Source organism: Colius striatus, chromosome Z, assembly GCF_028858725.1.
Source record: "Colius striatus isolate bColStr4 chromosome Z, bColStr4.1.hap1, whole genome shotgun sequence".
NCBI classification, from domain to species: domain Eukaryota; kingdom Metazoa; phylum Chordata; class Aves; order Coliiformes; family Coliidae; genus Colius; species Colius striatus.
In genome coordinates, this window is record NC_084790.1 from 60817545 (window position 1) to 60829882 (window position 12338).

The 12338-nt window shown below is 41.1% G+C and overlaps 1 protein-coding gene across 6 annotated transcripts in view; it reads right to left on the reverse strand.

The window, feature by feature from the left end:
* Positions 1–12338, reverse strand: part of PIP5K1B (phosphatidylinositol-4-phosphate 5-kinase type 1 beta) — a 107688-nt gene that overhangs the window by 21457 nt on the left and 73893 nt on the right. For all 6 annotated transcript variants that reach the window (XM_062018706.1, XM_062018704.1, XM_062018705.1 and 3 more), the window contains 4 exons: positions 8935–9146; positions 7384–7467; positions 7238–7286; positions 6658–6742 (listed from right to left, as the gene is read on the reverse strand). In XM_062018706.1, the coding sequence (XP_061874690.1) occupies positions 6658–6742; positions 7238–7286; positions 7384–7467; positions 8935–9146 (430 nt within the window). The remainder of the gene's footprint in view (positions 1–6657; positions 6743–7237; positions 7287–7383; positions 7468–8934; positions 9147–12338) is intronic.

The following is a 12338-nucleotide window of genomic DNA, read 5'->3' on the forward strand; positions in this document are numbered from 1 at the left end:
TAACATCGAACACTTTAAGCTGTTAATTTGTGCTAGTATTTGTAGTCATCCTTGTTTCACTTATGTCTCATTTAGTTCTGTTCTTCACTTGTATTTTTTCTACCTCTAACCACATAGACTTGTTTCTCACTACAGATAACTAATGTTAAGAGAATAGCAACAAAAAGAGCCACAACTCTGAGAAGTGCTCCAGTCTCAAGCTGCCAAGATGGTTAACACTCACCTGCAAGCTAAAAACTGGGTTCAGAAAGAGAAGAAGATTGATGCATCCACCTAGAGCTGGGTAGCAAGGATGCTTCAGTGCAGGCAGACTGCAGTGGTTATTAAGGCATATCTCCTAAGGTAAGTATGTGTGATAAGTGCCTGCAAGTCCAAGAGCTGCAGCATTAGGAGAGCTGCAAGAAACCATTAATAGATTCTGAAGTATTAGAGGAGCAGAGATAGAGATTGATAGATGGTTCCATAATCATGTACCAGCCTCCACCAAAAATGAAATGCCTTGGGCTCATGTGAGACAAAAAAGCAGGGCTCCACTTCCTAACCTTACCTACAGTGTTCCAACAACAAATAAATATGAAGCATTAATAATGATGAACATAGAAAAGCAAGATACAGATGGGGAAACCTCATTAAGCAATTCATTAGCAACAGCTCCACAGGCAACAGGCACTGTGAAAAAAGCAATGAGTGCTCATTGTGGAGGACTCGCTGCTGAAAGCCACTGAGAGACTCTTCTGTCAATTGGATGGGTCACGAGAGGTGTGCTGCCTGCCAGGAACCAAGACCCATGACATAGCTGAGAGAGTACCATGGCTTGCCAGGGTTAAGAGCTTTAAACTGAAGGACCTGTGGGGTGGGGAGCAAAATGGAAAAGAACAAGCCATTCATCTAGGAGGGAAACAGGGCAGAGCGGGGAATGCATGCTGCACACCAAGATGGGATGCAGAAGGCTGACCAGTCTGAGGGAGTGTAAAATCAAGGAGGATCCTCTTGCACCTACCCAGGAAAATCTATGTGTTTGAGTAAGCCCCTGTGTTGCCTCTACACCAACGCATACAGCTTGGGGAATAAGCAGGAAGAACTGGAGATGTGGATGCGGATGCAGGGTCATGATCTCATTGCAGTTACTGAGACATGGGGGGACAGCTCACATGGTTGGAGCACAGCCAAGAGTGTCTATGTGCAATTAAGGAAAACAAGCCAATGAGGTGAGGAGGTTGAGTTGCTCTCTATGTGAGAAAGCAATTAGAGTGCATTGAGTTCTGCCTGGGTGTGGATGAGGGGATGGATGAGTGTTTATGGGTGAGAATTAAGGGGCAGGGTAGTGTTGGGGATACTGTTGTGACGGTTTCCTACAGGTCACCTGATCAGGAAGAAGTAGTGGATGACACCTTCTACAAACAGCTGAGAGCTGTCTCACAATCACAATCCCTGGTCCCCACCCTGATATTTGCTGGCAAAGCCACTCAGCCAAGCACACATAGTCGAGGAGGTTCCTACAGAATGTTGATGACAACTTCCCGTCACAAGTGATTGAAGAACCAACAAGGAGGTTGCTGGTTGCTGGACCCTGTGGTAACAAATAAAGAAGGTCTGGATGGGGATGTGAAGGCTAGAAGTAACCTTGGCTGCAGTGGCCATGAGATGGTGAAGTTCAAGATCGTCTGTGGAAGAGGCAGGACACCAAGCAGGATTGTTACCCTGGACTTCAGGTGAGCTGACTTTTTTCAAAGACCTGCTTTGAGTAATGTCAAAGGATAGTATTCTAGATGGCAGAGGTGCCCAAGAAATCAGCTCTTAGCCTTTAGGTGCTACTTCTTCCAAGCCCAAGATCACTGTGTCCCCACAAGCAGAAAAACAGGAAATGGAGGCAAGAAGCCTTTGTGGATGAATAAGGTGCTACTGGAACAACTCAAACAGAAGAAAGCTATATATGTAAGGTGAAAAAAGGTTGCTTGGGATGAGTATAGGAACGTTGCCAGAGCATGTAAGGATGAAACCAGGAAAGCCAAAGCCCTTTTGAAATGAAACCTGGCAAGAGAAGTAAAGAAAAGCAAGAAGGGCTTCTTCAAGTACATCAGTAGCAAAAGGAAAATTAGGGAGAATGTGAACCCACTCTTGAATGAGGAGGGTGTCTGGTGATGGAGGATGTGGAGAACACAGAGCTACTAAAAGCCTTCCCTGCTTCAGTCTTCACATCCAAGGCAGGCCCGTGGGAAGCCCAGTCCCTGGAATGTGAGATAGTCTGGAGAATGGACGACTTTCCCTTGATGAATGAGGGTAGAGTTAGAGACCCATTGGGCAAGCTGGACCCTCCTAAATCCATGGGTCCTGATGAGATGCACCCATGACTACTGAGAGGTCTGGCTGATGTGGTTGCTAAGCAACTTTCCATCACTTTTGAACAATCACAGAGGACAGGCGAGGTGCCTGAGGACTGGAGAAAGGCCATTGTCACTCCAGTCTTCAAAAAGGGCAGGAAGGACAACTTGGGAAACTACAGGCCGGTCAGCTTCACCTCCATCCCTGGAAAGGTGATGGAACAACTCATGGATGTCATCTCTAAACACAGTAGAAGATGATCAAACTACACACAAAGTAAAAGATGGTCAAACTTGGATTCATCAAGGGGAAAACCTGTTTGACCAACCTTTTATGAGTGCATAATCAGCTGGCTAGATGAGGGGAGATCTCATCTACCTTGACTTCAGTAAGGCTTTTGACACCGTCTCCCATAACATCCTCATCAGAAAGCTCAGGCAGTGTGGCTTGGCTGAGTGGACAGTGAGGTGGATCGAGAGCTGGCTGAATGACAGAGCCCAGAGGGTGGTGATCAATGGCACAGAATCAAGTTGGAGGCCTGTGGCCAGTGGAGTTCCACAGGCATCGGTTCTGGGGCCAGTCTTGTTCAAAATCTTCACCAACAACCTGGATGAGGGGACTGAGGGTACCCTCAGCAAGTTGGCTGATGACACCAAACTGGGAGCACTGGCTGATTCCCCAGAAGGCTGTGCTGCCATTCAGTGGTATCTCGACTGGCTTGAGAGTTGGGCAGAGAGGAATCTCATGAGATTCAACAAGGACAAGTGCAGAGTCCTGCATGTGGGGAGGAACAACCCCATGGACCAGTACAGGCTGGGGATTGACCTGCTGAAGAGCAGCTCTGCAGAGAGACACCTGGGAGTCCAGATTGATAATAAACTAAGCATGAGCCAGCAATGTGCCCTCGTGGCCAAGAAGGCCAATGTTATTCTGGGATGCATCAAGAAGAGTGTGGCCAGCAGGTCAAGGGAGGTTCTCCTCTCCCTCTACTCTGCTGTGGTGAGGCCTCTTCTGGGCTCCCCAGCTCTGGAGAGATTCCAATGCGGGGCCACCAAGATGTTCAGGTGACCGGAGCATCTTTCTCATGAGGAAAGGCTGTGGGATCTGGAACTGTTTAGCCTGGAGAAGACTGAGGGGGGGCCCACTAATACCTAAAAGTATTTGAAAGGTAGACGTCAAGGGGATGGGGCAGCACTTTTTTCTGTTGTCTCAAGTGACAGGACAAAGGGTAATGGACAAAAGCTGGAACACAAAAAGTTCCACTTAAATATAAGGAAAAAACATTTCACTGTGAGGGTGAGGGAGCCCTAGCACAGGCTGCCCAGGGAGGGTGTGGAGTCTCCTTCTCTGGAGGTTTTCAAAATTCAACTGTACATGTGTGACCTGACCTAGCTCTATCTGCTTGAGGATGGGGGTTGGACTAGATTATCTCTAGAGGTCCCCTCCACCTCCTACCATTCTGTGATTCTGTGATAATACTGGTTAAAAATGTAATTACAAAACACCTGCTGTCAGTTTGATACAATGCCATATGCTCAATAGTCCTTCTGTAATATTTGAGTTGTGTGCATTCCATATTTTGACATTCATCTCCAAGCCAAAAACAGCTTCATGAGTGGGATTATCAAACTGCCAACTAGGAGCCATTTAGAACATAAGTTCCTCTATGAGATACATAATTCTAGCCTGTCAATTTATATTTATTTGTGAAGAACACTATTTTATAAGAAGCCTTCAAACTCATAAAACACTGTTTCTTAGAGGCTAGGCGGAAACATCCTTTCTTTTACTGAAAAAAAGTGCAATTTCAGCACCTATGGAGATAAAAAAAAAAAATTGGCAGTAAAGCAGTAAAATAGTATGGATTCATACAATTTAAACCAGCTGATCTATATGTCTTTTAATATGGTTTTATAGCTCTTGCCATCATTATTGAAAAGAACTTCATTGCTCAGATAATCAGAACAGCTTTTTCCCAAAGAGCAGCCTGGGTCACAGTGAACCCCAAGCACTTTATTTGCCTTGCTAGTTTATTTATCAGGTCTTCCCTGCAGCTTTCCTCATTGCATACACACTGAATGCATCTCAGCAGTCATCACCATCTGCACTTATGATGTTTCAGACTGAATCAACTCATAGAGGAATAATCCAGCAGTTCATTACTATTTGTAAGACTGTCCCAAAGTCATATTTTTCTCTAGCTATTTTCAATAGCTATCACAACATAGCACGCATATAGGGAGCCTCTAATTAAGGTTAATACAAATTATCTTTTTTTCTTCTAAAGACTCCTTCACTCTACTTATTTAATTTCTTGATTTTTTTAGTTCAGCTACTCCTTTCTGCTTTCATGAGTCTAATTCTTTTTCTTCTTACCCAGTAATTTTACAAAGTACTTACCACCTACACTTCTGCTTTCTTGTTGCTCTTAGTTACCAGTTTTCCCTCTTCCTTCTTGTTCTTTTAGACCTAAATATGCACAGTGCTCTAATCCTCCATTTTTCCAACCGTAATTTCTGTGGACAGGTCTGAGTGTCACAAGCTCACTTCAAATGATTTGATTCTGCACAAAAACAGCTGGATACTGGTCTTAATAAAAGTGACATTACCTTTAGACAAAATGCAGAGTAACAAAGGCCAGTATATGTTGAAAAATATTGACTTCCAGAAATTTTTGTGAAAATAACACCCGATCTGAGCTTTTGATGGAAGAAGCCTAAAAGAAGATGATTCTCTAAACTTTGAGTTTTGGGGTTTTTTGATTGTGGAATAAGCATATACTTATCACATCTCAAGGAACTATAATTCAACGTACCTAGGAATATATAAACTTACATTCATAATGTGTATTCTTGAATGATAGCAAATTTTCCCCTGTTAGTTTTCAAAGTCAGCCTAAATGTAGCAAATCTGAAAATAAAGTTCTTCCTTAATACTTGCAAATAGTCAGATTATGACAAAATATCCATACTGCTCACAACATGGAACTAAGGCAATGAAGTCAGTGAAGGAGGGGTAGGAGGTGCTCCAGACTTTGAAGCAGAGGTTTCTCTGCAGCCTGTGGTGCAGCCCATGGTGAGGCCCTGCCCCTGCAGCCATGGTGGAGCAGAGACCCACCTGCAGCCTGTGGAGGGAGTGGATGCCCAAAGGATGCTGTAACCTCATGGAGAGCCCACACTGGAGTAGATTTTCTGGCCAAACCTATGACTCCATAGGGGATCCATGCTGGAGTAGTCTGTTCCTGCACCCTGTGGAAAGGACTCATGCCAGAGCAGTTTGTGAAGAACTGTAGTCCATGGGAAGGACTCATATTGGAGGAGTTTGTGGAAGACTATCTCCTGTGGGAGGCACTCCACACTGGAGCAGGAGAAGAGTGTGAGGATCCCTCCCCTGAAGAGGAAGGAGCAACATATGATGAACCAATGGCAACTCCAACTCTGTGCTGCCCTGCAATGATGAAGGGCAGGAGGTAGAGAAACTAGGACTAAAGTTAAGCCTGAGAAGAAGGGAGGTGTGGAAGAGAAGTATGACGGTGGTGGAAAGTTTATTTCTCATTACTCTGATTTGATTGATAATAAATGAAATTGATTTCCCTCAATCAAGTCTGGCTTGTCAGTGACAGTAATTAGTGAGTGATCTCTCCCTCCCCTTATCTTGACTTGGGAGCCTTTTGTTATGTTTTTCTGCCCTTGTCTAGTTGAGGAAGGGGAGTGATAGAGCAGCTTGGTCTAGCCAGGGGTAACCCATTATACCCTCTAAGCAGCTAACAGTGATATGTATCTTACTCTTGAGAATGAGTTAAAAGATTAAGGAATGAGAAATGGAGGGGAAAAGTAGAAACAGGTGACAGTGAAAAAGTCAAAAGACTTAATTAATAAATATCTAACTTCTGATTTTTTTTTCCTTGATAAAGCACAGAAGAAACCTTATCAAATGTAGGTAAGATAGGTAGGTAAGTAAGAATGCCTATCTTTCCAAACTTACTGGCAGTGGTACATAAACCATCTTTACTTTTGCAAATTAAATAAATTAAAATCCATGAGGGTATTCCTACAAAAAACAGATGCAAGACTGGACACATCATTAGATCACTGATCTAAGGGAACCTGTTTTACCTTCAGATACCCCATATCTGACCAAAAATATATAGCAAATAATTCTCTGTAATTTTACAACTGGAGTACAGCCACATTAGCTCCAGCGAAGAAGCTTAACTTCTGGCAATGTAAGTGCTGTGTGACATTGAAAAAATGATTCTTTTATTGCCAAGGCAGGAGCGTTATTAAGTAATGATCATTAAAATATCTGAAAGAGTAAAAGTCACAAATGTTTTACCTTGAACTTTCTTGAAAACTCTTGTGCTCATAAACTTTAAAAATCTGTCTGCATAAAAACTTGGTCGGTGAACTGAAACAGTGTCCTACAAGATTGAAAAAGGCATCAGGCACATTTTGCATATGTAAATCACAAATAAACTGTCAAGAAGGTGAACATCTCAAGTAAACTATTTAACACATTTTAGGTATACTCAAAACAAACGAATCTTAACAAGTTCCTCATTCTTCATTAGTTAAGTATTTAATTTATGAAATTATGAGTTGTGAGTTATATCACCATATTCTGCAAAATCTTCCTAGCATTTGAACTAGTTTTTTTACATTATGTCCATTTTTCAGTTACAGATTCATCAACGTCCTGCTAAATGGCCATCATCTTGTGTAAGTTATAAGGACAAGCTGATCATTTTAGTTGCTTTTATTAGGAAATGGTCCTAAAAAGATTTCAGCAACAGCCCAAACCATATGGTGATAGCAGACTACCAATGCACATGAGCTGGCTCCTTCCTAGTCAAGGTAAGTAAATTTTCTATTAGGTAAAATGTCATCAGTTTGGAAAAAAAAAAAAATCTACTTACCCCATCATAAACAAGAGCTTTCCAAGAATGTTCCAGCTTCTTCATTAACCTGAGCAACAAGAATAAAATCCAACCTGCTTTATAAAATTTTCACATTTGAAAGTAATTTCAGAATAACTTCAATAAAAACTTGAAATTCAACCTACCTGTAAGATTGGAGAATATCAATAATACCCATAAATAGAAGCAGCTTCTCTCCTTTATGGCTTTTGGCTGGAATACCTCCCATTCTGAAAGAAGCAACAGAACCAGAGTTAGATTCTCTTTTAAGACATCTCTGATCATCAGTTACCAGATGAACTGTATCCACTTGCGTACTTAAAGAAATAGGCACACCTATTAAAGCTAGATGCTACAGTGCAAAGTCAGTCAAATGTGGGTCACTTAGGCTACAACGGATTTTAAAAAGCAAACCTAAACTTCCTGTAATCCAGTGGTAAATATCCATTAGAAACAAAGAGTATTTTAAGATAACTTTTGGGTAGAGTTTAAAATATTTAGATAATCTGAACATTTGAAAAAAATCTATGTCAGTTTATTACTGATCAGTTTTTCTATCATTCCAGGCACAAAGGAAACAATGTAAAAACAAATGAAGTTTAAAATTACTGTAAAACCCTGTTACCATAAACTCCAGCTCAATTAACTGGTCAGATATTTAGAAGTGTTAAGTAGATTACAAAACTATATTCTGCTAGTTTTCTCCTAAAAGCTATGACTGTAAATTCAACTCAAAAAACAACACTTCCCAAAACTGCCAATGGAACAACACCTCCACCACCATGCAAGCGTATACACCATCTTCTGTGTAAAGGTGAATAATGCTGTTTAAACTGAGTGAAATTCAGGACTTCCTAATTTATATTCCCAAGCTCTGAACATTTGGAAATTCTCCATGAACGTTGAACATCATCATTCTCTCATTTGTTTGCTTTAGGTTTAAGCACGTGTTTCTGTATTGACACTTGTATTTACCTAGACAGCTCCCTTGAAAACCAGGAAAAGAGTAAATCTTTAATTTGAAATTAAGCCCTCATTATAATGGACTGATTATATAAAATGAGAATGGTGACCATAATGCTCTTACTAACACAGAATGTATTTCAAAGGAAACAAGAGCATAATTACTGTCTATATACTTAAATTTCTACTGCAGTTTTTCCTAGATAGAAAAATAAGAGGAAAGCATCAGTTCTTAATCTCAGGAAATATCGTACATAGATATGACTGCACTTTAGTGTTTGGTGATAAACTTCTATGTATTGAGAATACTGCTTCGAGATGAAAATAACTACTGTAGGACTTTCCATATCAATGTTAATAAATAGTTTTTGCTTCTGGCTCATCAGGTTGCTTCCAGTTAAAATTACATTATGCCTAGGACTCTTGTAATAGACATCTCATATTGTCGCTTTAATAAATGAATACACTTACGCATACATAAGTCAGAACTAACTCAGTTTGCCACCATGTATTTAAAGATAATCAATCTGCTAATCAATGTTTTCATTTCCTGCTCTGCAGCACATCTTGATGGTCTAGCTTTTTGGAGAGGAAAAAAAAGTGTCTAATCTTTCAATTCCTGGAATACAGTATATTCTTTGAGTGCTCTGCCTCTTTATACCATGTGGCACAGATTGAAGAAACAGAACGTGCAAGTTTTAACAGTAGTCTTAATAGCAGGTTATGGCACTTACGTGTTTGTTGTTTCTGTGGTAACAGAGTCCCCTGACTTCCCAGGGCCCTGTATAGACTCCATGGCTGTGGAATAGAGAACTTTCTGCCCTCCAGGGCGTTTCGCATCCATTGTGCTCTGGGAACTCTCTCCTTCTTTCTCCTTCATGTTACTGTTCAGTATGTGGATTCCCAGTAGCAGACTGTAATCCATAATCTTAAAACTTTCTAGAACCTATCAACAAAGAAGAGACGGCTGTACTGAAACAAAAGACTACATTCAATATGGATTACACAGCAGCATCTTGAAAACCTAAGTAAAATAAGCCCTTGAGGCAAAAGTTTCTCCTATTAGCAAAATGTGTAAAATCATAACCAATCAAAAATCTTTACTAACTCACATAAGTCAAAGGGATAGTTGTGTAATTAGTTCCATGTGCTTATTAGATGCATAGATTAATCTTCTTTTTTTGTAGTCAAAGAAGATATGCCCAGTCAGCACTTTTAATTTATCCCAAATAATCAATTAATAGTTCCAACATATACTTATGGGCTCCAGACATACAGTCACCTCTAATACATGTTCCAGACTCTATTAAGCGTTTTTGCCTAGACTACTCTCTACTTCCCTCCCACCTCCTGTTTCTAACTGAGAAAGTACTCTTGGAGAACTTTAAAGTGTCAAAAAAAGCACTTCTTATCATCCTCTCACTAACAGCTGATAGGATCTGGGTACAAAAATCATGCATCTCTACCAGGCTAAACAGGGCCTGGTAGAGATGCTGCAAATGCAGTTTTATTTCTGAAGTATGACTTAGCCAACCAACCCTCTCTTCTAGCTCTACTAATAATTTTTGTCTCTGTCACTACGCAAGTCCCTTTTTTTTTTCTTTCAAGTATATGTACCGTTGTAAGTTTCCAGTCAGTTACATCTTTACAAAGTCTGGTACACTGCCACTAAAAGGAAATAAGAGTTCAAGTCAATAGCAAAGGTGAACTAAAACAAGTTGTGATCACAACAAGTAATATAACCAAATTGCTCGCAAGCAGCAACTGTGTTAAGTGTCTTGCATAATGGCAGTGCTAAGTGGAAGGACAAAAACCAGCAGCGACCTGGAAGGATAATGCTACCTGCCTCTCCTTTACCTGATTGCAGCTCAGCAATGATTATGTGATACAGTTTGGCACACAACGCACTAAGATAATGGTTTATCTTTGGCAACAAAGAATGAAGAGGCAATAGTACCTCTTTCAAAGTGAACAAGAACAAAATATGGTTTTGCAGAGATGACAAATAAAGAGCAATAACTGCAAGTAGGTAATTTCAAAGACTATCAAAGTATAAATATTTTTAACAGAAAACACCGAGATGGCTTATGAACTCTAAGATACATTTTGCAAATCTAAAATGAGGTTTGTTGGTAACCACCAGGAAAAGTCTAATGGTTTGCAAAATTGTACGAGGAGGAAAAGGGAATCTATTACTTGCACATTCCTAGGGATAGTTTTAATTCCCAATATCCAAATAGACAGGCAAAGAGGTAAGAAAGCTTTGTTTCACTCCATCTGTATTTCTCATGTATTCATAACGAGTAGAAGCCAACGCAGAAGTACAATATAGTTGAATTCTTCTCAACTTCTGTCATTAATCTTCCATGAGGAATCCTGGTGGCTAATGTTACCACCACTGTAAACATTTAAGTTGAAGAAACAAGGCACAACACACTGTAACCTAAGCACAGAGAGTCTCACTCTGGTTTATAGGAGCCCACAACACATGCTAGGTTTGATCTCATTCAGAGGAACCCTCTGCAGAGGTGGGTTAGTGTCATGGTTTGGCCCAGCTAGCACAGCAGCATGACAGTCTCTTGCTCGGTGCCTCCATTCACCCCCACCCTCGTTAGGATGGTGGAGGCCCCAGTGAAATGGGAGTAAAAAGAGAAGCAAGGTTGTGGATTAAGACAAGGGCAGGGAGGGCTCACTGCCAGTTACGCTTCCAGGCAAAACAGACTCCAGTACCCGACTTAGAGAGGAAAGTAGGAGAGTTTATTCTACAAGAAACAGAACGGAACAAAACAAAAGGTATTAGGATGATGAGAAAATTACAACCAGCGCTCTAAGATCTCCCTCCCCCATCCCTCGTTTCTTCCCAGGCCCAGCTCACTGCTCCCGATATCTCTACCTCCTCCCCTCTCAACGGCTCAGGGGGGCAGGGAATGGGGGATGTGGTCAGTCTCTCACAGATGGGCTCTGCCGCTTCTGTCTTCTCAGATGAGGACGACTCCTGGCATTCTTCCCCTGCTCCAACACGGGTTCCTCCCCCGGGACACAGTCCTTAACAAACTTCTTTGGTGTGGGTTGTTCCCAGCAGCTGCGGCTTCTGCCGATACAGGGTCCCTCACACGGGACACAGTCCTTGGTGAATATCTCTGGTGTGGACTCTTTGCCACAGTTGCAGTTTCTGCAGTTGCAGGGTCCCTCTCTCAGGACAAGGCCTCTTCTGGGCATAAGTTTAATGAGCTGTTTTGTCGTGGGTTCCTCCCCACAGTTGCAGCTGTGGATATTGAGTCCCTTCCTTGGGACTTGGCCTGCAGAAGGAAAGAAGATGGAGGAAAGAAACCTCCCCTTCCAGCTTCTTCTTAAAAAGTGATCGTGGAGGCATCTAATTGGCTCAGCCCCAGAAGTGGGTCTGGCTCAGAGCTGGGGAGAGTTGCGAGCAACTTCTTACAGGAGCCATCTTTATAGCCCCTTCCCCCTTACCAGAAAAGGCTATCATGTCAAACCATGACAGTTAGTTTAAATGCAACATGAAAAATGCAGTTAATGTATGGTGGTCACTACTTCACAGCATCTTCTGGTAACAGAACTCAAAACAGAGTTGCAGGACACAATAAAAAAGCATATTCTAAAGTCCCATGCAATGACATAATGCAAGTTTATAGCGCATTGTGGGGGTATGTTGTTGGCTAATCACCTCCTGGTTTACGATCCCAAATTGCAAAAATAGTACAGCTAACAGGTACAAAAGATACAGACACTTGATGCCAAATAAATTCTAGAATTTTCTTTACTCTATGCTTCTTGCTACTCTTTACTAGGACTTTCAAAAAAAAAAAAAGGAAATTACTATATAATGTATTTGTTAAAATGTGTAATCAGTGGATGTTTGCTGCTGAATACTAGACTCTGGGTAGACTGAAAAAAACAAACAACCCTCTATAAAAATATTTATGTTAGCAGTATAGTCAGTAACGCTGTTTATGTAAAGCCAGATTATAGAAGCTAGACAGGCTTGGAAAAAGCATTGACACTTTTATTTTACAGTTAAAGACATAACTGCTGACAGTTCTACCTTCAAGCTATTCTTTTCTGCATTTTGAATTAGATTATATTAAACACATTATGATTTAACTGAGCTAATTACATA